The sequence below is a fragment of the Papilio xuthus genome, unplaced genomic scaffold, assembly GCF_000836235.2.
Source record: "Papilio xuthus unplaced genomic scaffold, Pxut_1.1 DF826923.1, whole genome shotgun sequence".
Taxonomy (NCBI): domain Eukaryota; kingdom Metazoa; phylum Arthropoda; class Insecta; order Lepidoptera; family Papilionidae; genus Papilio; species Papilio xuthus.
In genome coordinates this window covers 3,551,416-3,579,189 of record NW_013531726.1, presented here as the reverse complement: position 1 = coordinate 3,579,189, position 27,774 = coordinate 3,551,416, and the positions used below count along the sequence as shown (strand labels likewise).

The 27,774-nt window shown below is 30.2% G+C and overlaps 2 protein-coding genes across 2 annotated transcripts; one reads left to right on the top strand and one right to left on the bottom strand.

Moving 5' to 3' along the window:
• Positions 1-132: 132 nt before the first annotated feature.
• Positions 133-8,259, bottom strand: LOC106122331 (odorant receptor 94b-like). Its single transcript, XM_013318271.1, has 9 exons — positions 8,063-8,259; positions 2,990-3,119; positions 1,979-2,183; positions 1,547-1,669; positions 1,344-1,466; positions 1,116-1,215; positions 906-1,010; positions 370-525; positions 133-186 (listed from the first exon to the last, which is right to left on the bottom strand). The coding sequence occupies exons 1-9, from the start codon at positions 8,063-8,065 to the stop codon at positions 133-135; spliced, it is 999 nt and encodes a 332-aa protein (XP_013173725.1). The 5' UTR covers positions 8,066-8,259.
• A 1,298-nt stretch (positions 8,260-9,557) lies between these two features.
• On the top strand, positions 9,558-15,203 carry LOC106122595 (uncharacterized). Its single transcript, XM_013318662.1, has 4 exons — positions 9,558-10,747; positions 11,944-12,093; positions 13,018-13,151; positions 13,608-15,203. Exons 1-4 carry the CDS (start codon positions 9,688-9,690, stop codon positions 13,743-13,745), a joined length of 1,482 nt encoding a protein of 493 aa, XP_013174116.1. The 5' UTR covers positions 9,558-9,687; the 3' UTR covers positions 13,746-15,203.
• The last annotated feature ends 12,571 nt before the right edge of the window (positions 15,204-27,774 follow it).

Below are 27,774 nucleotides of genomic sequence, written 5' to 3'. Positions count from 1 at the left end.
GCTTTTCAATAAAATAAAACTAAATATATAGTGCTTTTATAAGTTTAAAAAGTTAAAGTTTGTGAAGAATTTCATTTATTACCATATTAAAAAATAATGCACTGAGAAGTAATAAATATAGTAGTAATTGGTTTAACTTTCCGAATTTTTTAGAAAGGCGTAGAAAGAGTAAGAACTTTTAACTATCTGGAATGCAAAGAGAACAGATAAAACAAAACCTTAAGTAGAATAATAAAAATCTTTTCTTAAAAATATTGTCATATTACAGATTTTAGAATTCAGATTTAGAAGTTGCTCTACCACTACGGACGGTAGAGTTATTAAATAAAATTGACGGTGTTTAGTTGAAAATGAATTCTAGAAACTTACTGAAACGAATGTAGTATTTGCAAGCGGCGCTATTGAACCCGCAGTGGGCATTATCGGTTTCTTTATCATCTCCATAAATAACATTAGATCTTTTTTATGTTTAATTGGAATTTCTACCCAATCCAAAAAATACGCCGAATCCATTAACTTTTCACTCTAGAAGAGAACGAAAAATATTTACATTTCAGCTCGGTTATAGAAAACGGAAAACATTGCTTTTATGTTAGAGTTATAACTAAAATTAAAATATTGTAAACTTGCTTTCGCCCGCGACTTCGTCAGTACGAATTATGAAATGTAGTAAAATAGTCTTTGTAATTCAGTGATAATGTAGCTTTCTAATGGCAAAAGAATTTTTGAAATAAGTCCAGAAGTTTTTGAGTTTATTCGTTACATGTTAATATATAAATTTTTCCTCTTTATATTACTAGTATAGATGTTAATCATAAACAACCACTTACTAGAAATGACCGTGATGTTTTAATTTTGTGGAAAAATTAAGAGCATTCTTGTATTTATTAAAATGGAATACCAACCGCATCCGTTAGTTTGCTGCCATAGAAACAAAACAAAAATAATTCCGCAAATATGCACATCAAAAATAATATGATTGTAAAACAGGCTAATGATGTTTTGTCAATCTGCAAAAAATACAATATGTTATATTATAATTTTTTTTACTTCCTTTCGAGATAACCAAGGTATGTTCAAAATTAAATTTTAATGCAAATAAGTGTTATACATACTTCAACAAATCTGTAGGCGGTGGTGCACAGAATCCAGGCACCAAACAAAAACTGACAAAATATAGCCCCACTGTATGTCGCTTCGACTTTTGCAAAAAATCTAAAAAATAGAGACAGTTTACAAAAAATTTTGTTGGTCGTCATCCTAAAACATTCTCCTCATCTGATAAATATTGCTCAATTCGCCTGACAGTATGGTTTCAATGTGAACTATGTATAAATACTTACTTATGAATTTCTAAAAAATGTAGAGCCATATTCTTGAATTTCATATCATAGGCTTGCGATAAAGGTATTTTTGAATTTGTAGATTTAATTTTACAGGATTCTACAAAATTTTCCAGGTCGTACCTAAAAAAAACCTCATAAACGACATGACATTTTATTGTGCCTATAAAATTTAAAATATTGTAGTGTCTAGAATGTCTAACCTTAAAATATTCATTTGTGTTGTACATTGATGCAAAAAGAATGTTATAAATGCATCTAGCGTTGTTATATTAAACGCAATCCAAGTAATCTGGATATAGTAATAAAATAAAGCAAAATAAAATCTGAAACAACATGACTTGTTAACACCATATCGTAAAAAGATATAACAGTACAAGCTACAACTAAATTCCAATTGTATTCAATTTTACTATTCAATAGAGTGGCAAATGTCTATGCTATCGCTTTACAAAGAATCTGCGTCCATAATCTTATGGTAGCTTTACTAAACTTTTTATTTGTGAGAAGGGAAAACATCAAAGAAAGTTTATAGAATCTACTATCACTATCAAGGTGTTCATATCAGTTAAACCTAGAAAGAAGTTATCATTAAATGAATTAAATGAATGAACAAAATAACTTAAGGAACTTACTTCGGTTTTGTATCTGGTTCAAAAGGAAACCAAATAGAAAATTCGACGTGCGTTCCTTGAGAATATAAAATGTGTAGATACAAGGCCATAAGAAAACAAGTAACTACTGATGTTGAACTGTATATATTTACAAGAATTTTTGCTTCACGAGCTGTATCTTTGAGCAGCTCATGGTGTTTTTCTTCTGGTTGATTAAATAAATCTCCTATAAAAATATACATCTAGATTACAAATACAAAATTATACGCCTTCTTTTCAGTTCTTATTAGAAATGTTTCCCAGAATACTAAGACCAATATTTGTTTAAAGTTATTAATTGACAAAGAAATTCCCAAAGCAGATTTATTCCACTGGTTTAATTCAAGCAAAATATTTACGCAATAAGATATTAATTTCTCATTGATACACGACAATAAAATGAAATAGCCGAAAACATAATTGGTCTTTGTTATTTTTCATTCATTCGTTAATAATACATTCAATTATTATTGTTTTACTTATTCCTTGAATTGATCAAGCGTACTCTACCAATTGTGTTCATTCATTTCATGTCATTCTTCCCGGTAACAGTAATCCGATTTCAAAAATATTGTAACAACGCATTAACCCATTTTATATTTCTATGTATAGAGTAACTACGATAAAAATGTTTTCAGAAGATTTTTATTTTGAAAATTTCTAATGTTTATCAATAAAAAGTTATTTAAAAAAAAAGATATATATCGTAATTTAGAAAAATTTATTGACTTTTTTTTTGATACACGTCATTTTTATTTGATCTGATTTCATTTTCATTCGATAGACGAATAAGAGAACCTTTTATAACACAATTTTAGTAATTTACCAAAAATATCTTTAACAGTGAAGTAGGCTAAAAATATGTATATTTTATTAGTTTTTACTATGAAATATAGTTTACTTGTCCGATACGTAGATAATTCATAATTCTTTTAATTGATTCAATTAATATATAATAATATAATAAGAAAGTATAAAAAATACACGGCATACCTTTCATTGTGTTTAAAAGTTCTTGCACTTGTTTAGCTTTTACAAGCATAATTATTTGCTTATAAATAGAGCCGAAGTAAGTGAACAATAGAAACATCGTGTCCATCAATGTGTTCATATCATTACGCACCTCAAAAAGAAAAAAATGTTAACCATTTTAATCCTATTACTTTGCCTAAAGGTAAGCATTCAGGTATCGAGCATCAAAAGGGTTATCGCGTCATTATTTTTGAAACGCTTGAAATATATATTAATAATTAAATGTGGATTGTGTCCCTGCAGCCCTGACCACTGCTTGCTTGAGTCATGGGATTCCGCAGCCGATGGGCACACTATTTCATACAATATATTTTGACGCTATTTTTTAAATAAAATATATATAAAATAAGTTAATAAATGATTATTTATATTATTATACTAAAGTAAATACTAACTTCATAAACTTTAATCGCGTGTTGAATCATAAAAATGATTGCAGCGAATAATACAAATCTCATGTATGTATTGTGAAGATATAAACGTCTCGGTGGGGTACTGGGATCTAATGCGCAGTACCCACCGAAGCGCAAATTCCTTAAATGCGGCTTCAAACTGAAATACGACCATTTCTCTTCCATTATGTTAAATACGTTTATTAAGCTCAACGTGAACACTGAAAGTAATATGTTAGAATACGTGCTACTGAAGCTTTTTTATAGCAATTGTTATCTGGTAACATATTATTACACCCTGTATAATTATCATTGGATTCATAATGGTGTCATTAGTTCTACATCTGACATCATAATAATATGCACCGCATTTCATTTCATGTGAACAGTCAATTGGTTTATTTACTAATTCCATTGCTATTTCTTTGTTCATATAATATACTTGTTTAATTACAGAATTGCTATTTTTTTCTTTAAGGGATATTAAATTAAAATGTCATAAAGTATTTTTAGCACCTAAGAAAAGCACAAAACACGTATGTTTTCAAGTATAATTCGCAGAGGAAAATTGCTCAAAATCAGACAAATCCTTTTTACCTTTACCTTTAACACTAAATATGTTATAGAAGTGTTTACACCAACGTTATCATAAGTACTTAATATTACATATAACTTTAAGGAACACGACCAAAGTGAAACAATAGCTTTTTGAAACAACGACATCCTTTATCCCAACACGTGAGCCAAAAGACAAGACAAAGTGACGCCGACACATTTAGCTTTTCCTTTTCCTTTGTACAAAAGATACAGGTAATGAGCAACAAAACATTTTAAAATAACTGTAGAAAATGAACGGTAAATAAGATAGAATTTTTGTCTAATTAATTTTTTTTCGATATATTAATTTAAAATAATTTTAAACATATCACAACAGCGCCGAGATATTTTCTGGTGCTATTTGAAAAGGGCTTGATAGTCTACCTCAGTAGGCTGGAGTCATGATTATTTATTCAAAGCGTTTTGAACGAACGAACATTTTCGGACGAACGGGCTTATACGATTAAAAACTTATCATAATTAACACCAAAAAGTATGATTACATCTTAGAACATATTGCTTCTATCTCCGTGTATAGGTACACAGGTGGTATTAAATGCCGACTTTGTAACAATAACCATAGTCTTTAGTTAGGGAAAACTTCATTTTAACTTAAAGCGTGAAACAGATGCTGTTGATATTTTAAATATGTGTATACTTATATAATACGAGTATGTGAAAAATAGGACAAAACATTTTTTAACCCAATATTACATTTTGTAGACTTAGTTCAACTATTCTCCAACACAATGTTGTTCTTATTATACTAGCTTTTGACTGCGGCTTCGTCCGCGCGGAACTAAAATAAAAACTTTATATACCCTATGTGTTCTTCTAGACCAGTGGTTCCCAAACTTATTTTGTCTATTGTCCACTTTGAGAATAAATATATATTTAGCGCCCCCATATTTTTACATATTTAAAAAATTCAAATTAAATTAATTAATTATTATGACCTATATGAGTATATTAACGGAGAATTCTAAACGATACTTTTACTATAACCCGCAACTAGAGACCTGCAGCGCCCACAAGGGGACGTTATCGCCCACTTTGGGAAAGACTGTTCTAGACTGTGTTCTACAGTTGTGCCCAATTTCATGGAGATCCGTTAAGCCAATTTGAACATACGTCGTAACAAACTTCCATCCATCCATCCATCTATAGAACTTTCGGATTTATAATATTAAATATGAAGTATGTAGTTCTATAATTAATTGTATTTCATCACATATTCTCCATAAAAAGATATTTCTCTTTCCCTTCTAATCAGATCTTGAATGAATTTACAAAATGACGACTTCCAGATATGTGCGGCCTACGAATTGTATTAATTTTGTTCCACGTACTCTCATAATTGAGGTAGAGATAGTAGAGTCGTATCATTTTCCTCTGCGCATTCCAAACATTAAAATTAATTCCCGCATCGCCTACCGCAACCTAAATATTTGATAATATTTCAACAGAGCAAGAAACATTATGAAATAACCTTTTAAAATTAAATATCAGTGAAGTCGGTTTGTGGATGGTAACCTACATTTCTGTAAAAAATATTTGATTGTTATTATACTTATGTCAGAAAAATAAATTGCGTTTAAATGTTCAACAAAGATTTACCTAATAAATATACATTTTTCCTGCAACTAGCTGTGACCCGCGACTCCGTCAGCGTGTAATTATAAAAAAAAAACTTAATTAGCGGCCTATGTGTTCTTAAATCGTTTTACATTTATTCCAAATTTTACCGAGATCCATGGAGCCGTTCTGAGGATACCTTCAAACAAACATCCATCCATCCGACCATCTTATAAATGCGAATGTTTATTCGCATTTATAATATTAGTAAGAAGTAAGATATAAAGAGACGGAGATCTTTTTTAATGTTTGAATGTATGAGATAATTTGTGTAGTAAATATTTGAACAAATATAAATAGAGCTATTCGTCAATTTATTTTAAATGTTTAATTCTAAGATTTATTTTTCATTTCATTTATAAAATTAAACCTTAGAATTAAACATACCTTTCTTTTGTGTGAAACAATGGAACTATTATTTGGAGCTTAGATCGTTTTCACACCTTGAGGATGTATCAAATTAAATGTTACATTAACGAACAAAAGACGACCAAATTGAAACCATTTGAACTCCGTTATTGTAAACACAATGCCAAGTTGAAGGGATCGTAAAGAAAATTCGTTGCTACTTCGAATGTAATTGTTTCAGGATTTTATGAAGTCAGGAAGCTTGTAATATGTTATTTTTAGATTTAGATATTGAATACATTTATTTGAAATCCTATCATAAGTTTAACCATGTAATTATTTTAATTTAGTGATGATTATTTTAGATATTAGAATAGGTGAATAATTATTTATGTAATTACAGTTTTAGCAATACAAAGTAACATGATCATCAAAATACGCAAATATAAAAATGTATATCTTGCATATGCATGCGATGCGAACAAATTTTTAATCATAATAAGCGTACTTGAAATATGTATGGTTTTTTATGCTGCGTTCATTTCGAGAGGTATTTCCGTGTCCATTTCATAAATGAAATTTGAACGAGCCCACGTGTACGTGAAAGAGATTTCATATATTCATTCAAAGAGGCTAAAATGATAGAATAGGCTTTAGAGTATAATTTCTGAAATATTGCAATACTTTTTAGCTCTGCTAGAGTTAATTTGATGTGATGGAATAGTAAAATGTTAAGCTCTTACGGCATTTCTATCGTAAACAAACCATGTTACTTACCGGTCTCTTGCCTTAGAGTTTATTTTAAAAAGCCCCTGAATCACAACATCGTTTTTCTTATGGGAAGCGTTCTTCTTAATCGTTACAGGTTTTTTGAGACTGGGCGTGGTCGTCAGGTATCAGCGACCTTCTTTACAAGCCATCGCCACTTCTTCCTAATCTCCAATTTTTTTAAATCATATAAAAGCCAGACCTTACTACAGCCGCTCTGATCAGTTCATCGTGTAGGCGACCTTCTCCGTGGTCTGGAGCTGTCCACATTGGAAGTTTAATTATACTTAATAGGTGAGTTTGTTTTTCGTACGTATTAAATTATATCTCAGTTTGTCGAAACCTTATTGGGAGCAAACATGGGAGCAAGTATGAAGCAGATCAAAATCATGGTAAAAAATGACTTTATAAAATTTCAATATTATATTTCTATCTGCAAATACATGATATTCATATTCCATTGATTACTTTTGTATGTGATGTTATTCGCGTAGCATTTTATTCAAAAGTTATCATAAAAGAGCACTACGTTTAATTTATAAAGCAGACTGTTTCGTCAAAAACTGCTTACCATGGCATAACAGACGCAATGTCGTGACGTATCACTAAAACTCATGTATTGTTTCCCTTTCCTGTTTTGAAAAATATTACAATACCCAAATATGAGAAAAAAAAATTAAAACATTCCTACCTCTTTCATTTAAATGAACGGTTCTTCGCACAACTGTAAAATGTAGTACGTTGTAAAAAAAGTTAGAATGCAACTAGCATTCTAACTTTTTGTTAAAAGAATCATCAAAAACTTTAAGCATACTTCATTGGTTAACTCGTCACTAACGTATCCCGTGATCTCGGTATTAGGTCTTAAGTTGTAGCTCGAAAGCCTTTGCAGGTAAATTCTTGTTTATTAAAAAGAAAAAACGTGTTACACATAACATTCATCTAGGTTAAACATGACTAACGACGCTGCATTCACCGGGGAAAATTCTAAACGTAGTACTGCACCACTAACTTTCTTAATATTTCTCCCTATTCATCAAAAGCGACATAATTTTTCGTTTCTTCAACTTCTTATATGTTATCGACATTATAAATTGTCAATTAAAAAAATGTTTTGAACAGTAAACGACGTTACAAGAGATAAAGTCTAAACAAATTCCTTTATAATCTTACAAATATATGGATATCAATGCATATTAATCTGTAGATAATTTCCAATTGTATTTATAATTTAACGAAAAGAAATGATTATACTAAAAGTATGACGCTCTATGTAAACAGAATAATGACTTACCATTCGACGCCCGTTTCAGCTTTCACAGGATTTCATCAATAGATCACAATACAACGTCTCTACACATAAAAGCACTCCGTACATCATGAAAAAAAACACTATCACATTTCAAAAAATAAAATGCGGACCTTAGGTATGCAAACACAATCGACACAAGGCGGTGTACAGTACCAGACACGACTGCATTCCCTACGAAATCACACACGTTGTGCACTTTTTAATAATACCCACAAAATTATTACTTATACACCTAATGTTTTATTGACATTTTAGTATTGCGGAAGAATAACTAGAATTGCCAGTACCTTAAATTAGGTTAAGTTGTACCGAAAAAAAATAATTCGAAAAGTTTTCCTAACTTCTTCATGAAATAATAGAACGGCAAAAGTTTTTTCGTCGTGATTTAAAGTTTTTTGTTGAGAATCTAGTAAATCTAACATTTTTCTGTAAAATCTTTTTTTACAGAAAAATGTTCTAAATTCTTTTTTTTATTTTAAATTGTTTTACATTTTGCCGACAACTAACAGGACAGTAATTTATTAAAGTATGTACCAGTACATTTGTATAAGTATATCTACGGATACATATCCGTTATTCATTTTCACACTGCTTTTACTTGTAGGATTAAGAAAATCAAGAATTATAGGGTTAAACTAGGCTGACGATTAAAAAATTAAGGCATATTATTTCTATCATCTGGTGTTTTATATTATTCTTACGATTGCAGAATACTAGCACAATCATTAGAATGATTAGCTGGACAATCATTAGAATTATATTATGTCTTAAAAAAAAATTCTGAGAAAATCACGTTCGAAAGTTATGTAATAGGCGTAGTTTTCCTTCCCGTTACTTTTTGTCCTTTCTCATTCTATATTGCAAAGGGCGACTAAATAGGGTCGCAACGCCGCAGTTTCGTGTGAATTATCCCGCGGAGATTTTGGGACATTAGCTTTACGTTATTGCGAATTGCCCAAAAGACTAGCACACTGGAGGACAATTCATTGGGTTAATATGGGATCCTTTTATTTTTTCTTTTCTACGGATAAATATATTTTACTTAATGGAAGTTCAACTTCAAGTTCATTCTTTTTAAATTTCTGAATACGGAAATGTTAATTAACTTATTTATTACGTTACTAGAAAAGTACATAAACACTTGCAACTTAAACGTACGTAACTTAAAATTGTGTAGAAACCCGGAGCAACTTTCTTATTTTTTTTTCTTATGTTAGTCAGGTAACAAAATTTTACCACTACATAAAATTATGGCAGCGCCATCTTAGGCCACGTTCGAGACACTAGCCAATAGTCAACGCGACGCGGGCAACCTTTAACATTAATTTGTTGGTTTTATTATTTTTCATTTATTTCATAAAAAATCCTTATTGTAACTAGGGGATAGTTTATCAATTTTCGGTTTACCTTTTATTTGGGTTATTTTGATAGTGGTTTATTTTTCTAAAGTTGGGCTGGCAACATTGTCTACGTTAACGTCAATGTCGTTCGAGATGTGAGTGAGCTTCAGCTTCAATCTAAAATATATTTGCATTGTATAAAAGTGTTTGCTGTGTAGAAAAATCGATTTGTATTTCATTTTAAAACTTATACTTCAAAAAATTACGATGTTTCGTTTTATAATTGCAATATTGTTAATAAATACGTGCTATCGTAGTTTAGGCAATCCAATCGGTACCCACATAACTGTATACTCAATAGATAATTCCCTCAAAGCTCTTGCAAACCGCTGCGAAAACCAGTTTCTTGTATCACAAATCAAGGAGAAGATTTCGGAATGCAATTTCACTGTGCCGCCGTTAAAAATTAAAGAGATGCAATGCTTAATTTTTTATGATATAAATACCCAGCTTTGTGACGCAATTGGAAGTTCAAATTTAAAACAGCAAAACGATTTAATAAACAATATGCAGAACGTAATTAATTTAGACTCAATGTGCACAGATATTACTAAAGACTGGAAATTTACAAATTTTAGTGACATACCTTTGTATAAAAAGGTAGCGGAAGATGTTTTTAATAATAAAAAGCGATGTGACAAGGTATGTGAAGTGGCAGACATTACGAGTGATGACAGCAACAACTTTTGTAAATATTACAAATGGGGGTCAGACACATTAAAAATAATTCAAGCAAGTGTTCACAGCTCACAAATTAAATCTGCAAGTAATGTGATAGTTCCTGCAGTTCCTGTTGTTACTAGTACGGACACAAAGGTTGCTGAACCTGTTATTGCTAACACCACAGTTATTTCCACTACTAAAAATAATATTCCGAGCTCAAATGATGAAACAAAAGTTGTCAATGCTGTCAAGCCTGAAACAACTGGAACAAACATTGTTAAACCTGACATCAAAGAACGCAAAGAACCTAATCCCAATATGGTTGATCAACATACTAATTCTGAGCTGACGGCTATAAAAGTAAATGAAGGTGTAAAGAAAACAAGTGAACCTAGCATACCAAAAGTTGATGAAGGCGTAAATAATAGTGAGAAGTCAGTAGTAGCTCAAAAAGATAAAGTAACAATTGAATCGGAGGGCGAAAAACCATTACTAGAAGAAGAACAACCACCAAAAAAAGTTGATATTGAAAAAGAAGATCAGCTGCTAAACAATCAGATGAAAGATAAAGATTTTAATGTTGATGATATTGAAGATGATATGGGTGAGTTATTTGCATTTTTAACCGTGAGTTTCTGAGACTAAAATGTCAATTTAAAAAAATATTGTTATCTCTGTCATTATATTTGCCAAAACAGAGATAATGATATGTTTTAAACAGAGATTTTGGTCAGAAACTCATGGTAAGTCTTTAATAAGTAACTTTGTATGGGTAGTAAAACCTGGATAAGCGAGAGTCAAAAGGTTGGCACTGTTCTCACTAATAGAGGTTTCTCTCTAACTCAAGTTTCTCACTACAGACATCATCTGTTGACACTGAACTAAGGCTATTGCAAATCTTGTTTTGAATTTTTATTTTACATTACTATGATGTAGGGAATGCATCGTTGATTCATTCTTACTGTGAGTTACTCCTTCCTATTAAGGAGAATAAGATGATTAATATTTGTGGGTGTAATCACAATAAAACCCACTATGATTCCATTGTTTTGACATATTATGCAGTTATCTTCATAATGATTCAAAGTAATATTACTGACATGAACAAAGTATAAATAGGCAAATAGTAGTGAATATAATAACTCAATTATTGTTTTTAATTTGCACATTAATTTGCTTGCACAATATTTGAGAATCATGCAATGTACCACCTTAACCTTTTAACATTGTCACTTATATTGCGCAATTTTGTGCAATAATACATCAATGTCTACAAACCATAATTTACTTACTTTTACAAATTAGAGTAGAGTTTTCATCTTTACCTATGCCATTAATCCATATAAATTAAACACAACTAGGCAATTCTCATTATTTTATTAGTATGAAGGTATTTTTCATACAAAAAACTAAGTGATTTCCTATAGGTCAGTTGTTAAACACCTGATTTACTTGATAATTGTAATCAACTTGATTCGATCCTAACCACATGCCAATGTATTTTCGAATTTCATATTTACATTACTATGACATTCTTATTGCAAATGAAAAGTGTGACCTGAACAGCTTGTGTGAAGTCAACCAAACTGCACTTGACAAATGTTTGACTATGGCTTAGTCACCTCTTACTATGGACACTCTAGCCCCTCAGTTCCAACATCCCTGCTATTATAAGCTAACAACTTTAAGATAAAATTAACTATTGCCTATAACATTGTAGTCAAAGCAGCGCAGACTTTAATAATTATGGTTATATATGTTTTTTCATTAATTTTAACTACTTTATTATGAAATTTTCAGATTCAGAAGAAGATGAAAAGACTGATCTTCAAGATAATTCTGAGATTAGTATCGGCCAAGGAGATAAACAAAATGTTGAGGAAAAACCAAAGGATAACTCTAAAAGTATTGCCCCAATAATAACATCTTATGCAGATAAATCTTCAGGCGGTATGTATTATAATTGCAAAAGTTTAGATGGATGGATGGATGTTTGATGGTATCTTCAGAACAACAGATTTTGATGAAATTTGGCTCAGATGTAGAACATAGTTTGTAAGAACACATATGCTTATTAAGTATTTTATTAATTCCGCGAGGACAGGGGCGGGCAACAGCTAGTACTTTTATACTTTTCTCCCTCTCATTCTTTATGGAAAAGACGCAGATAACAATGTTGTTCATAAATATATGTTGCAATAGTTAAAATTTGTGTAAAACATTTTATAATAGTGTTTGATATAAAAATCTCATGTTTATTTGTTTTTTCAAAACATTTACATGAGAACCCACAAGTTGATAATTGTATCAAGTTGGTAGAAAAGATATAATTTGTAAAAGAATTTAAGGATAGAAATTATGATCAATTTCATAGCAATTTTGTTTTACTGCTATTGTAATAAACCGTTCTGGTTAAGAATAATCAAAAATATAAATTATGTAAAAGTAAATATGAGTTCATTGTATAATAAAGGTATTGTTATGAGTTTGTTTGAATAAATATGGTTTTCAAGGCTATTAATTCGTAAATAGTCGTACGTAATTCGTGCCTTTGTAGTCACAGTTATGTTATTTAGGTTTTAAATTATATTATGATTTTTTTAAAGTAGCCATCTATTTTATTAATGTGAGGAGGTTGCAAATGACTATGTTACTTCTTACTAATATTACAAATGCGAATGTTTAGATGGATGGATAGATGTTTGTTTAAAGGTATCTCCGGAACGGCACAACCGATTTTGCTGAAATTTCGAACAAATGTAGAACAAAGTCTGGAAGAACACATAGGCTACTTATTAATTTTTTTTCTTATTTAATTTCAAATAAATATTTTGCGTGTCGATGTGCTTTCATGTGTGAAATATTTTTTTACAGAATTCATCTCCAAAATGCCACAAGATGAGTTTGCAGAAGATGATGATCATTTCTTCTCATTTTTCCTAACTGCAGTGATTATTGTAGTTCTTCTCTACATATTGTATCATAACAAGAGCAAATTTACTAAAGTGGTAAGTTACCATCTAAATTATTATTGTTAATTATTAATTAGTCAATCCTAATATACTTTGCAATGCCAAAGCCAATTGTTATTGTCTAAATAATCTGAAGTGGGTTGATTAATATGAATTATACACAAACTATTTTGAGAATTCCCTAAAGTTTCATCAAAATCAAATTTAATTTGTCATTTAGTTAATGCTACAACACAAACAATCTCATGGAATCCTTATTGCACCATCTTACTAATGGTATAATATTTGGATGGATGGATGTTTGTTAGAAAGTATCTTCAGAACAGCTACATGGATCTCGCTGAAAGGCATAGATGTAGACCACAGCCTCATAAGCTACTAATTTTTTTTTTATTTCCACTCTGATGGTGTTGCAGGCAAATCTAGTAATATACATTAGTACTAATGAATATATAAAGTGTTTTATAGATAATTTATGATATTTATTTTCAGATCCTCGGTCTGATTGTGGAAGGTCGTCAAACAGGTCGTCGCAGGAACAGTCGTGGTCATGCGTACCGAAGACTGGATACGCTGGAGCAAGCTATGAGTACAAATAATCCCGCACCACCTAGTAAAATTATATATTGAACACTTTTCTACTTTAATATTTGCATAAACTATTCTCTAGTAAGAGTTGGTAGAAATATTTGTATCTGGCAACACTACTTTTCTACTATTCTTCATACAAAAAGTACTAGATATTCTAGTTCTTGTCTATTTATGAAATATGAATTAGTGGAAATGTATTGGAATTTTTGTGGTCTACTTAAATAAGACTAGAACTTTTTAATGTTGATTAGCGTAGCTTAAAGCTATCTATGAACTTTTAACATCTTATTAAAATAGATAAAGGTGGATATACACATACTGCTTTAAGTTGTGTACAGGTGAACATTTTAGCAGCAACTAAATATTCAGAGATTTATATGTCAAACATTCACTATATCTTGTTTCAATCTTAACCTTTAACCATAGACAAGCTGATACGCTGAAAATGTTTTTGGTAAAAGATTTTTTCACATGACTGTAATATTCCATCCTTTATCATTTTATATACCATTTTTTTTTGCAAAAGTAAATAATGTTAATGCCTACTATTTATGGAATTTTCTGTTTACTTTATTTCGACTGTGGTTTAAAACGAATACCGATTGCCCGGAGAAAATTTTCAACACAGCTGAAAGAAGTCGTGTATGTCAGCCTTAAGGCGTCAAAATCGTACGTGTACTTCTTAATTGAAGTGTTACTCAGTGCGATTTGTTTCTTTTGCATATTTATTGAGTATGTAATCTACTTATTTACCGATTTTATTCACAATTCTTTAAATAATAAACTTCTTATAATTCTTCTAAATTAATTGTATCGTCGTGTATCGTTATATTTTTGATGAGCAAAAGGAACAATTTGTGGTAAAATCTGGTCTGATGTTTTTAGAATTAATTTATTTTATAATGGCTGGAAATTAAAGATAAAAAAAATTAAATGTTAGATTGAAATTTTTTTTCCGATATAACTTCGTTGGAAATATTCTCGATTTTTTTTTATTTTAATATATATAATAAGCTATCATAGTATAATTATTTAAAGAATTGTGATCCAAAACTGATGTTCCTTTTTTATTTTGACTAATATTTGATTTTGTCAAAATTTAAAATATACATAAAATCCTATTCATGTTAAAATATCTACGCGATATTTAATTGGATGGATTCGTGACCATTTTTTACAATTCAAATTTTTGCCAAGTTTTTAACTCTAAGTTAAATATTTAAATTGTATTAACAAATTAAATTATAATAAGTACAATAATAAGGGTAGAAATCTTCATTATTATATTGAAAAACATTTAAAAAATATTTAATTCACCTTAGCACATGTATTAACTCTGAAATCCAGGTGTTTTTCTATTTGTGTATTGTAATTTTAAGATTTTTTATTTATTTTACAAAAAAAAAAACTAGATACTTGGAAAATTTGACTGTCTTGATTCAATGTGGATCTCAATGTATGTAGTTATTTATCAAAAGTAAAATTTCTAAAAGAGTTCATTTTTGTTTTATTTTGTAAGAAAAAAATATGTTTATGTTTTGTAAATATGTATAGGTTAGGTAAACCACTGCATAACTGAAAAAAAAACAAATTTCTATAATATTACAAAGAAGTAAGATTTGATTGTTTGTTTGTATTGAATAGGCTTCGAAAGTACTGAATCGATTAAAAAAAAACACTTTTACTGTTGGGAAGTTATACTATTCCCGGAAGACACAGTATATTTATTACTAGATTTTTTAATTCTACGCGAATGAAGTCGCAGGCAACTGCTAGTACATTTTAAAAATAGTACCTCAATAAATAGTAAATTATCGTCTATGAAGACGTCCTTCTTTTCGCATAATACCTAGAATTTCCTACTTAACTCGCTACTAGTTGTCGCCTGAATTAAAAAACCTAGTAGCCTATGAGTTCCTCCAGACGTTCTACATCTATGCCAAATTAAAGCTAGATCCATGCAGCCTTCACATTTATAATAGAAGTAAGATTATATGATGTTGAATTAGACATTGAAGCGATACTTCTAACCAGATGGAAGCGATATGCTTGTTTATGACAAGTTGACAACCAATTTAACAGAGTGACAGGGATCGCAGATTCGAATGCCACTGCGATTCGCGCTTGCATCACATATGCAAACTGAACAAATGTTTAGGCTATGAAAACTCACTGTTCGATTTCAATAAACACTCATCTAATGAAGTACCAATTTTCAAAATATTCCAAGTCATTTGTATGACGTCACAAGGTCGTCGGTGTAATATAGGATATGAAATCTGAGCTGGAAGCATTTTAACTATTTTATTCGATAACGCACGAGGGACACGTTTACAGACGCTTTACTAACATTATAACAAAATTTATTGCTCGTTAATCATATTATGATTGCCAAAGATAATACAGGTCTTTAGAATTTATCTAGTACTAGCTTAACTAAAAATCCGTTTTGAGGTTTTTGATACGAGGTTTTTTGGATTCGTTCATAGATTACGATGAAGAATTCACGAGCAATAGTATTTTTGGGAGAGACAAAACCAAACACAACTCAAGCCTGTAACCCGGCGCGCTCCTGGCTACCACTCCAGGGCCGGCTTTAGCATTTCTGGCGCCCTTTGCGAGATTTTTGCGCCACCTTTTTTTTGTGTTGGAGGAATCTTATAAAGATAGGGTAGAGTCGGGTATAAAGACTGGTGCTTGCGGTGCCCCCTTAAGCACGGTGCTCTGGGCGGTATCCCCAGCTCACCCTACCCTAACCCCCTTATTGATCCTCTTACTTCTTTGATATTCATACAAAAAGCTACTATGCTCCAAGTAAGTTGAGGCGTATAAGTAGACTTTTAATCAAAAACCTAGTAAAACGCGATATTCGAAAAGATCTTTATAATTTTTCTAATAGATAAAATTTTAAATAACATATTTGAACATTCTTAGCGCTTATCATTATATTTAAGTATGCACCATTTAGGAGAAGGGTCTTTGAATATTTAAATTAATCATCGTTATTCCAGTTAAACGGCTGGAAGTGTCTGAAATTGCCAACATTTTGACGTCGGCAACGCTACCTCCCTCATTGATTATTCACACTGAGTCTAGCGCGGCTGGTATTCTTGCGAACATTGTCTTAGCTTTACATATTTGTCTAAACGGCACTTTTGTTTCCTTTCTTATAAATATAGACCAAATAACCAGTTTTTAGCAATATATCAAGTTGATTGTACTTTATTGGCCATACTGTTTCACTTACAAATAAGCTGTTAAAGTTAAGTTAAACTATTAGGTGTATGTTTGACAATCATGTTTGATTATAGTGTTCTTATGACATTATATTATATGTAAATATATCTGTAATTCTGTTTGTGTGATTTCCATGAACATATATAAAACAGACGGACTTCCTTTATTTTTCTTCGTAGTCCACGGTCAGTTAATGAATACGTCGACTCTAATAAAGTTTTATCTTGACCTTTGTCTGTAAACAATGAGTCCTTTACGACACAGTTTCGACCAAATATATCCTTTGCTCTAAGAATATTGCATCTTAAATACTATTCCAACGTTCTTTGATATGTACATGAAGTTATGAAAGCTACATTAATTAAAATGTTATTCCTCTAATGAGTATCAAAATACACAACCCGAATAACAGATTGACAGATAAAGGTTAACCTTAATTAAGTCTTTACAGACATAAAATTCACTGATATACTTTACTAAAATGTTTAGTTAAATATTTCAGATATTGCATTGCGTGCAAGGTGCCTGATAGTCTAGTCTTCAATGCCATGCGATACCAATAAAATAAGACAAAACAAACAATATACATATAGATAAATAAAATTAAAATGTCTGTATGTTATGTGAGAAAACATATATTTCGTTCATATGACGTATTTACTTTACTACTAACAATAACAAAATATCTGTCCGTTCACAAGACCGCGTCCCGTGTTATTTCTATAACGGCTGGACCGCTTTTGACGGATCTTACGTAGAATGCTTGAGGCGGGGGTAATATAGGTTATTTCCACGCTGACGAAGCCGCGTGCAACAACTAGTACATAATAAATAAAAGAGTTTTACGATACGATAAACTCGTCCGTGAACAACTTAATGGCACAAATAATATAATTTCATTACGTGGAGACATTATCAAGGGAACTCAGTCACAGTAAACGCTCAATAAAATCCGTTCTCACGACACTAATGTGTGATTAAAATTAATCGTCTTTGCTATAACGGATGCACTGATTACCTTTAGAACAGTTTATAATATGTACCTTTACTTTTATTTTGTCTACGCATACAGGTTATGAGAAACAAAATGTCGTAATAGATATTAAATTATTTATGCTATTTGAATATAAAACATATTAAACGAATTAAAAATAAATGTAAAAATGTTGAATATTCTTGCTGTCACATTTCAGTCTGAAATTACGATCGTTTTAATATGTTCTTATTAAGTAAGAGTACTAAAAATTACAACTATTCGACAAGACACAAACGAGCGCTAACTACAAGAGATTGTGTCGATTTGAGATGAAGTTCCACCTCTATCATCATATCAGCACCACGTTATCATAATATTTCATTGTCGTGCGATTTACAAATGTATGCAAAATTTCAGCTCAATCAGTAACCGGGAAGTGGATCAAATTTAATTTGCAAGGTTTGATGACAAACATCGGGACGGGCGAAACTGAATAAAAGCTTGTAAAATGCTATGATACATTTTCTTATCGCATAGCTTTCAAACAGTTTCTATAAATTTCTATGGCAATAATTCTTGTCACAAACATGTATTTTGTGATAAACTACAGTCGATTATGTCGATTTATGACTCTCTATGTATTTTTCGACCTGTGGATCTTTATGTTCTTCTAAAGTTTTTCGGAGTAAAGACACGACATAGTATGATTTATTTACTTTTATTAATATTAATGTTTTAGTTAAGTGTATAGTCATCGTTGTTATGGAAACATTAATACTGAATGCTATAACTAATTAGTGTTAGTTTACTACGTTTATTGCGTATTTTAAAAGCAATTGCGATAATAATTTTAAATATTTTAGTGAAACCACAATTTCATTAAAACAATGGCTACAAAGTTAAAGGGATTATAAAAAAAAATCGACAGACGGCAGAAATACTTACAAAGTAAATATAAATTATGATTTTAATTATGAGAACGAGCAAATACTAATTTGGAGTTGCAAAAATATTGTGTTCTTACCAGTTTTTTTTTTAGTTTTTGTTCTTTTTGGATTATTGTTCTCTCGTTTTTAAGATCTTGAATAATTTGTGCATGTCAACTTAATTAGCGTGAAACGATAAATAGCTGACAAATGGTTAAACACGTGTATCGTTTGTTAAGAGCCGCGGCGAACACGTATAAATATCACATTATTTTTGTAACTAGGTGTATTCGTTTAGGTGTAATAGAGGCGACAGTTTTTCCGATCAAGAAGAGCTTTCATTTACCGTATACAGTCCACTACAGTGTTAATACAAGAGAGTTATGAGGTCAAAGTTAAAACTAGCTAAATTAGAACTTGTAGAAACTTTGCTCAGACTTTCAATGCGAGATATTGAATCAAATATGAAAATTACATTAATTCCTACTATCCATATTGTTAAAGTTTCAACTACATTGTTACAGTATAAATTTAGTACTCTCTCGACGTATGAAATTATAACTTAATATAAAGGAAAATTGAATTAAATCTTTAGTAACTAGTCGTTATTAAAACAATCAAATCAAAATAAAAGTCAGCGTATGTAGGATTGTCTTACGATATTTTTGTATAAGTAGTAAGCCTAAATAACTTATACTATATTCTAATAAAAGCTCCAAACACAGAAGTAGATAGATGAGGAAAAGAAACAAGATATGCGAAAATGTATCTTAATAAATTTTGTTTTATAAGCATAACAATATAATTATTATTCATGAGATTATATTGTTTGTTTGGGTATACAACCCTTTACAAAGTTTACCTTTTAAATTGTTGTTTTAGGGTTCGTTGAGGAAATATCCTCTTTTTGTGCGTCCTCTCCTTTGTCCTAAGGGCAGCGGTCACTTTGCAATTTTGACGAATTCAGGTGTTCGCTTGCTCGTTGGCCACCAAAATAACAGAAAAAAGAACTCGACATAAGACAAATATATCTTCTTAATTAACATTTAAATCTCCCGATAACGAAAACATTTATTTGGATAAAGAAAATTAAAATGTTGCAAATAACTTTTCATTTGTAATAATATTTTTTAAGAAGTACTATTTTCTCATATATCTGTATCTAAAATAGATCCACGTTCTGCTGCATTAGCAATACCAAAACAATGGTTAATGCTATTTAGTAAAAGTTTATTCATTCTTTCAACAGTAAAATCTCCGCATTCACGTGGCTAACGTTCCGTAAATGTGCCGCGAACATCGAAACTTATATATATATAGCAAATATTTTGGCGTTAATACGGAATCCATCGACAATTTTTTACCTGAGAATTATAAAACTGCGATTAACAGGATTTCAAATAAGTTTATTTGACTGTACGTTGAAAATAAATACGTTCTTTTTGAAGCTTTCAAATCATATGCTTAAGCGCCGAACAATCACCGATTGAATATCTAAGGCACAATAAACGTACGCGTATTTCGTGCTATCGTCAACAACAAGGAAATGTAATAATGCGAGTACAACGCCCTCTGAAATCAATAAGGACGAAGGTTGCTTACAATATATTTCTTAGACGAATAGTGAAAATGCTACTTAATATTCCAAAGCCGGAGTATCTATCAATAACAACTGATTTCATTCACAATAGATAAAGGGTTTTGAAATCAAGGGAATATGCAGTGTCGAATATATTTTGATAAAAAATATTTAAAGTAGCGAAGGAATTTTTGGAAAAGTTTAAGACTAGATGTTTAAGATTCAATGCCTCGCGTGTCCAATCAGTAAAAAGGATGTTAATTTTAGCTACTCACCAGTTACTGTTTTGAACAAAAAAAAACTTAAATAAAAAAATCTAGTCCTATGAAAAATTTACCTGCACATTTAAGAACGCTAAAGTATAACTTTATCACTGAAAATTGAATATGTCTGTGTCTGTCTGTGATTAATTTTTCTGTTCGATTTTGTTAAATTTATTTTTCTATTCGAATATTTCAATAATTCAATTAATTTGTCGGTCGATTTCTCTTAAATAACTTGGTTCACGGTACATTTACAATTTAACCAAAATATTTCAACAATTTCGCCAAACTCTAACACAATTTCCTTGTCGGAACGTAAAATGCTTAACTTCTCTTTTTAATCTTAATCTACTTATTATACAATTTATATTTCTGTATTTTATAATTACGGCTGCATGGATCTCGATTAAATATAGAACATAGTCTGGAATAGAACCTATGATCTTGGAAGTACGTACTGTTCCCGTGGGATATGTTTGATTCACATATTTACTCAGTACAAGACAGATACAGAGCTAAAGAACACAGTCTCAAATAACACATGAGAGACTTTTTACCTTTTTAAATTCTGCGTAAACGAAGTCGCGGTCAAAAGCTAGTATGTTGATAAATTCGTAAATGAAATTCAAAGATACGATTACATTAAATTATTACCGGACTTAGTTATAAAACATTTCAGAGTCTGTATTTTCAAAGTTCAAGCATTCTCTTAGCTCACAATTTTGTACGCTTTCAAACTAATGTCAATTCTGTATGGAAATTAGTAATATTACTTCTTATTAATACTATAAATGCGAATGTTTGAATGGCTGGATGTTTTTTTACCAAGTATCTCAAGAAGGACTGCATGGATCTCTTTGAAATTTGTCGTAGATATAGAATATAGTTTGGAATAACACATAGCTTACTAATTAAGTTTTTTAAATTATGCGCGAACGGAGGCGCGGGCGACAGCTAGTATATAAACACGCTTATTTATGTCTTAAAATAACAAGGTTAACATTGATGTATACTGGAGTAAGTCAGAGCTTGCCTTTAATTGCAATGTGAATAGTTAGCATAAAGCAATTACTGCGTGATAGCTGTTTCCTTTGATCATTTACTCGAGGGTCAAACTATGAATAGAATGGATTAAAGTTTTTCTCAAAACCTTTGAATGTTTAGAATTACCATGATATACATATGTACCATTTTTAGTATCATCAACATGAATTATTTTTTTGCTTCTGGGTTCCTTTTAGCCTAACATATTATAATAATATTTTCTATCTGTTTTTTATTTACGTCTGCGTTATTTCAGAATACAATACTTAAATATTTCAATCGATAGATAAATCTTCCAGTTTATTGTGCGGGCGTTAAAGCTGGGATACGAACAAATAGCAAGGATGTTCCAAGGGCGAAATTTACTTCTTACGAAAGACCATTATTTTAGTCAACGTTTAAACAGGCGATTTTCGTGGCCGTACTGAGCTTTACCGATTATATATACAAACAATAAATAGGTATTGGTGCCCTTTTCACTGAACGCATAGACATTGCGTGCAGTCAGTTAGCATTAGATATTTGTTTTACGTTCCTTACGTATGATTACAAGAAAAATAATTCTGTGTTACAATAGCAAAACCACTAAATATAATATATATAGTACACGGAAATTATGATAGAACTAACTAGCTACAAAAATATTTAGTACAAAATACCGATGTTATATAGTTATTTGATCAGTCAAAATCGCAATAACAATAATTTTATTAGGGATATTGTTAGAACAAAATTAAGACGAATGTTAATATTATTCAAATTAAATATATAAACTCCATCACTATTTAGTTTGATGACTTTTTATTACAGAAGCTATAGAAACATATATCGTAAACATAAATATTTTATGCCTTTCATTTGGAATTGTATTTTATCATCAGACTCTTTATTGAACATCCATTTCGATGGGGAATAGAGAATATGCGATTCCGTGACATCCGATCGAGCGTGATTAATTTATAATATCGTCATATATCACGTCATCGCGGAAGCTTTTAACGCTTTGACAAATATAAAACCTAACGTTCAATTACACGATAAAATAAAACTGAAAAAAGTAAATATAATGTAGAGATAAAAAAATAATAAGTTCCAATTCTTTTCTTATTTTTAATAGATGAAAATCTATAGATTGTGTATAAATTTATATGATCATTGTTTATATTTAGGAAAAAAAAATTACAACTATTATTAACAAATTAAAAAAAGTTACAAAATACAATTAGGAATGTAAATATATAATCTCTTTAAATTAAAAGAATGCTATCACAATGTTAACGGTTTTAATTGGGTAAAAAAAGAGAGGTACTCGAAAAAAAAGGTAATGTACTCCGTAGTGGTATAATATCCTCGGCTTTAAATTGATTCTTGTAGGAAGTGAACCTTTATAAATTGTCGGGAGTTAATAGTAGGGGCTCTGGCAAGCGGAAGTTATTGCCGAGAAACTTCCTCGTCTTTGGCCGAAGGCTTCAACGGAATGTGTAATATTCGAAACTCATGTTAATTAAGAATCGTATTTTACGTACCGTGGGTTCTTTAGGTATGTTTACTGGTTTCTTAACTTTAGTTTGCCTAACCACTGTACTGTAATAAAGTATTTTTTAATTTGATGTTACATAGCTTAGTTGAAAAATTTGGGTAAAGGAATTAAGACTAAACTCATGTTTCGTTCCAGGTTTAGTTCTTGATATGTTTAAAAGTTTTTCTAAAGTCACAGTTTTAGTTAATTTTACTAATACTTTTGATCTTAAAAGACTACAAAATGGAAATATTGATAGTAAAAAATTAAAAAATTACATGTTATATTTGTAGAAAATCTCCAAAATTCCTAAACGTAAAATCTGCCTTTGGTGTTACGGAATTTGACTTACAAATACAATCAGAATGGATGAGTTCAATTATCTTAGAATTCGCTGTGTTCGTCATTCTATTACCATTTATCAATTTATCAAATTTGACAACCATTATTTTATCTAGATGTCTACTTATATCTTACTAATATTTTAAATGCGAATGTTTGGATGTATGGGTTGATGTTTGCTAGAAAGTATGTCTAAAACGGCTGGATCTCGATGAAATTTAACATAGATGTAAAACATGGTCTAGAAGAACACATAGGCTAATTACTAGGTTTTTTATTAAAATCGTGGGCAAAAGCTAGCTAATTTAATAGAATAAATGTCACTTAGCACAGCACAAGCTAGCTTTGCGAGTAGTTTTATTTGTGTGTCGGCGGCAGTCACTGACACCTACATTTTCTGTATATTTTGTTTGGGCAACTTAGCCGCCCATTGCCCTCCTGTTTGTGAATCCTGTAAGGAAATTCCATAAAACAATCGTAAAGCGAATTTTTATCAAAGTGTTTTCTAATTTGTACTATTCAAGCTGTTAGTTCAAAAGAAATTTTACGTGATTTCAAAGCTTTAAGTACGGTTTAATATTAAAAAAACGAGCACAAGCTCGTAATAACTTTGATTCCTTTGAGATAAATCTCACTCAGCTTCCAAGATCGTATCTAACCTTTGAAAGCTCATTTTTATCGTCGTCACGTTTCTATAAACACAATGAAAAATGTTTGGAACATTTAAATTTTATTTAATTAATATTTTTCTTTGATGTTGTAATACTTATTTTTATTTAACACATATTTTTTTTTGTTTGTGACTAGAAACAATTTATCACGTTATTAAACAACCAAAATACATAAACAAGAGGCAGATAAATAAACGTGTTAAATGATAACTAATGGATACTAATTTATGCATCTCACATCACATCTATATTTATGCAAAACACGTGAAGTGCAAATTAGTATTCTCTTATTGCACAATTTTCAATATCTGTATAAATTTTAATCATTTTACAACAAATTATAGACAATGTTTTACTCTACTATATTAGAATATGTAATAGTGTGAAGTTAAAATATAAGTTTGAATTTTTGAATGTCAAAATAAGTGACATCCAAGTATTCAATACTACAAAATTAGGAAAAAGTTCGTATGACGCAAATGTTGCTACGCCAAGTTTTTCTTCTTTTGTAGTCTGGTAACACTTAACAAAATATTTTAATAAAAAAAAAGCAAATCTATTTTCGGTTAATATAAGCTATACGACTATAAATAACATAGTATTGCACACTTTAAATGAGGCTTTTTGTCGCGAAAAAGCGTTCTAAAGAATAAACTGTGTATGTTATTTATTATATTTTATAAAGAATACAAAAAGGTTTATGTTTTATGTGGAATGATAATATCTGAAGGACACTGTTGCCTCAGTGAAGTTCAGGTTCAGTGAGGGTCGGTGCGCGATAGCGTCAACACGCTTACCCCTTGGCGGGAAATTCGTAGAAAATATTCACAATAAAAGTTTTAAATAATTATTTTTAATATAGTGTGTAAAAAGTGTTATAGTTTTATTATTAGAAGTAAATTTCAACTATTGCAATTTTTATTTGAACAAGTCCTGTGGCTTCAAAAGTTTGCTTAAGTTTTCTTATCAACATTCATACATATATGAAGAAATATTCTGTCTTATTGTTATAATTTGAAACAGGTATACTATGATATATAAGGAATTATTTCATTGCATATTATATTCTAAGAGAAGTAGATAATATTCTAACACATAGTAAATACAATTATTTAGTGGGCACTTTTTTTAAAAGTAAAAAGTAGCTATAATTTTTTTTAGTATACCGAACTATAAGATAACACTGAGGTGAGATTTAATTTTGAGAAATCGACATTAAGAGCTTAAAACTATAACTTTTATATCTGAAAGTCGACAAAATTACTATTCCCATGGAAGTTTTAAGGAAAATTGGATTTTTCCCAGACGTGCGAATTTGTGTTAGAACTTACTTTGAAGTGCGGGAAAGTTTTGCGAAGGTATCGTCTCGAAGGCACCAGAGATAGCCACATTATTAGTATTAATAAAATTAGTCTTCTTAAACGTGTGCTCGTCTTTGGTAAATAGGTTCTAATAGACACGTGTTAGGGAATAAAGAACCATATTGTTTTATATTAAGTTACTGAGGGTTCATTTGAAAGATTTTGATGTTTTTTTAAACTTTGATAAATCAGTATATTTCTTTATAATAGTTACAAAGTGATTCCCTTTTATCTTATTATGATCATGCTCCTAGCGACCGGGATATTCATGCAATAGCAAAATTCTGCTGCGTTCTCTATCACTCTTAAATGGAAAACAGTATGCTCTACCTAATTTTAATGGAAGTGTGAAATACGTCTCAGGGGTACACAAAAGGGAAAGGTGACTTCGCAGATAGCGTTATGGCGAGTGTGTAATGTCCCATGAACAAGAGGACGTTTAACGTTTACTAATATTGCGGGTTTTAGGATATTGCTGGCAATATCCGTATTCCATTTATTTATGATATATAACATTGCTCTACTGTAAATTATGAAGTTATTATTTTGTAAAAAATTCTTAAACAAGTAATATATTTTATTATCATTCTATTTTCCTTTAGCGTATTTTTAAAATTGTTTTATTAAGCAAATACACTATTTAATCTTATCATACAACTTGTTTGTTACGCCTTCGTGCATAGACTTTTGTTTTACAAACCACATTTTTAACAGAACAAAGGGTGCTTTCCTAAACAAAGGAGTTAGTGGGAAGTTCATTATGTATGGTTTGGAAGCTCTTTATGGAACAATGTTTTGCGAATGAAGAATGAAAGTGATATCTTGAATATTAAAGACCTTTTTCCATTTAAATGTAGTACTTCTTTTTATTAGACCTAAAAAATGAACGTTTGAAAGATAGTCACTTCGTTTGTCGTAGTTCTGATGGAATATGTTATAAGGCGTATTGCGCACAGCCAACGAATAACAAGTATTTCGGTATATTTTCATAGCAGTTTAAATTATTATGTTACTATATGTATATTGAATAAATAAAAAATAAAATAACCCCATTTAAATCTTTAAACGGAGACCCTAATATACATATAGATATATATATCTTATCTTCCTATAAAATGAATCTCTATTTCCCTTGGTCTACGTATCACGCGTGAATCGATAAAACAATTTCGCTTTCAATTCTTTTTTTGTTATGTTTATTATTAAGAGTTATTCTTACGAAAAAAACAAGTTGAGCGGAACATAGCAAAATGCAAAACATTTGAACCCAATATTCATGGCTAAGATAGGAAAGTATTGTGTGGTCAGGTAGTAGTTGATAAAAATCTTTTCATAGAAATACTTTCCGTCTAAAAAGATCCCTATTCACTTATTCAGTAGAGCTTTAGAGCACTTATTCAATAATGTATCCTATAATAAAAGATGAAAGAATGTGTTTCTGACTATCTTACTATATTATTTCGTTTTTATTTTCAACTGAATTTGATGGTGAAGATGACAAGTATATTGCTACAAATAAATAATGATTAGGAAGTGTATATCGACTTAACAATGCTTTAGATACCTAATTCAAGGTTTCATTTAAAAATCTTCTTATAATGAAGCAAATATACAGAAGTTAAATATATTTTTTATCCAGAAATTAGGGTAATGTATAAGAGCATAAATATAACTAGAAAATTATTTAATGAGTATGCCCTTAAAAGCGGTTAATAAATTACGCGTTTAAGTATTTTGTGGTCGTTTCATTGTTCATTTAAACCTTTTGGCTTTGTCCCGTATTATATTTACGATGTTTTAAGATTGCAGTGAATTAAATAGTAATGATTAATTAAGGAAATCATTGTGAGTACTACTGCACGAGTTTTTAAGGGATCTGAGGGTCTTCGTGGAAGAACCTTCAGTTTCTTAAACTAAATACAATTATTTAGTACAAGATCTTAGTGACCAATTAATGAAGTACGGCAGTGAAAATACAAATTACAGATTTACATTGCGCATATATAAAATTATTTAAAAAAATGGTTTTCTTTCAATCCAAGTAAAACTTTATGTTTTTGTACACTATTAATAATATTATTTATAAATTACTACATAACACTACTTTATAACCTAAGTTTTAATTAAAAAATACTCAATAGTTTGTACTT

What these genes read in the sequence shown, in the direction of transcription:
- LOC106122331 (XM_013318271.1), bottom strand. An exon ending in GAACCAGATACAAAACCGAA is followed by an intron (nt 1,670 to 1,978) that starts GTAAGTTCCTTA and finishes ATGTTGTTTCAG; the next exon opens with ATTTTATTTTGCTTTATTTT. An exon ending in CATTTTTTAGAAATTCATAA is followed by an intron (nt 1,216 to 1,343) that starts GTAAGTATTTAT and finishes TCTATTTTTTAG; the next exon opens with ATTTTTTGCAAAAGTCGAAG.
- LOC106122595 (XM_013318662.1), top strand. Translation starts at nt 9,688, where the DNA reads ATGTTTCGTTTTATAATTGCAATATTGTTAATAAATACGTGCTATCGT. An exon ending in TGATATTGAAGATGATATGG is followed by an intron (nt 10,748 to 11,943) that starts GTGAGTTATTTG and finishes TGAAATTTTCAG; the next exon opens with ATTCAGAAGAAGATGAAAAG. An exon ending in AGAGCAAATTTACTAAAGTG is followed by an intron (nt 13,152 to 13,607) that starts GTAAGTTACCAT and finishes ATTTATTTTCAG; the next exon opens with ATCCTCGGTCTGATTGTGGA.